This window comes from Choloepus didactylus, chromosome 23 (assembly GCF_015220235.1).
Source record: "Choloepus didactylus isolate mChoDid1 chromosome 23, mChoDid1.pri, whole genome shotgun sequence".
NCBI lineage: Eukaryota > Metazoa > Chordata > Mammalia > Pilosa > Megalonychidae > Choloepus > Choloepus didactylus.
In genome coordinates this window covers 31722974-31724198 of record NC_051329.1, presented here as the reverse complement: position 1 = coordinate 31724198, position 1225 = coordinate 31722974, and the positions used below count along the sequence as shown (strand labels likewise).

Below are 1225 nucleotides of genomic sequence, written 5' to 3'. Positions count from 1 at the left end.
AAATGGAAATAAAAAATACAAACACATTTTCCTTTTTAAAGTACTTTAAAGAAAAAAAGCTGGGCCTTGGAAGTTTCGGTTATTTTTCCCTCCCCTGTTGCAAATCCGCGCTGTGGTCCTGGCTGGGGGGTGGAGAGCGCGTGTCACCTGTGGGGGGCGCTGCCCGCGGGGGGTGGGAGCGGCCTCTCCCCTCGGAGGGGAGCACGTGTAGGTCCCGAGACCGGAAGTGGGGGGGGAATAGGTCACGGCGGACTTCTTATATTTTTTAAGTTTAATGTTTCCTTGTTTGCTGTCTAGTCAACCTCATCGGTCTATTGCTTCTCGGTGTCCACATCCTCCTCCTCCTCATCTTCAGCTGCCCACTTGCCCGTAGCGGCCTCAGCCTCCTCATCTTCATCTCCACCCTCTTCCTCCCCATCTCTTTCTACCTCATCTTCCTCTTCCTCTCCACCTTCTTCCTCTTCTTCATCCACCTCATTGTCAGCCTCCTGTTCCCCATTTTCTTTGTTAGTGTTCTCATTAGCAGGTGCATCTCTTCCGTTCTCCGCCTCCTCCACAACTTCCTTCTTCTCCTTTAAGTCCTTGGTGGTGATATGGGAGCTGGTATCCACGGCTGCGTCTGACATGCTGGGGCACCCTGGTGATCTGATTTAACGGATTAGAAAGAAAGCGAGAGTTGGGGGCTCTAGCGATGAAACGGCTGGGTCCGCGGTGGTGGCAGCGCACGGTGGAGGTGGCTGCGGGATCGGGGAGCCGCCTGGGGAACAATGCAGAGATGGCTTTTCTGAGCAGCCCGTGGGCCCTTCGTTGTCTCTTGAGGGGCTTAATGCATTTAAAAATCCTAAATAGCTTTTATAACACCGCCCCGGTCTCCATTCCGCACAGCCTTCCGGCCCAGACTGTTTAATGTTTTTTTTTTTGTTTTTTTTTTTGTTTTTTACCATTTATTTTATCTTTGTTTTTATTGTGGGTAACATTGTGGTAACATATATACAATGTAGCATTTCCCATCTTAACCACTATCATGTATAAAATTCAGTGATATTAATTACATTCACAGTATTGGGCTACCAACACCACTATCCATTACCACTATCCATTACCAAACTTTTTCATCACCCCAAACAGAACCTCCATGACCATCAAGCATTAAGTCCCAATTCCGAACCCAGCCCACAGTCGCTGATAACCTATAATCCAGTCTCTGTTTCTGTGTATTTGCTTA

At 48.2% G+C, this 1225-nt stretch overlaps 1 protein-coding gene across 1 annotated transcript; it reads right to left on the bottom strand.

Annotated features, from left to right (window-relative positions):
• Positions 1–311: 311 nt before the first annotated feature.
• LOC119519117 (prothymosin alpha-like) lies at positions 312–745 on the bottom strand. Its single transcript, XM_037816549.1, has one exon. The coding sequence runs from the start codon at positions 624–626 to the stop codon at positions 312–314; it is 315 nt and encodes a 104-aa protein (XP_037672477.1). The 5' UTR covers positions 627–745.
• Between the last annotated feature and the right edge of the window lie 480 nt (positions 746–1225).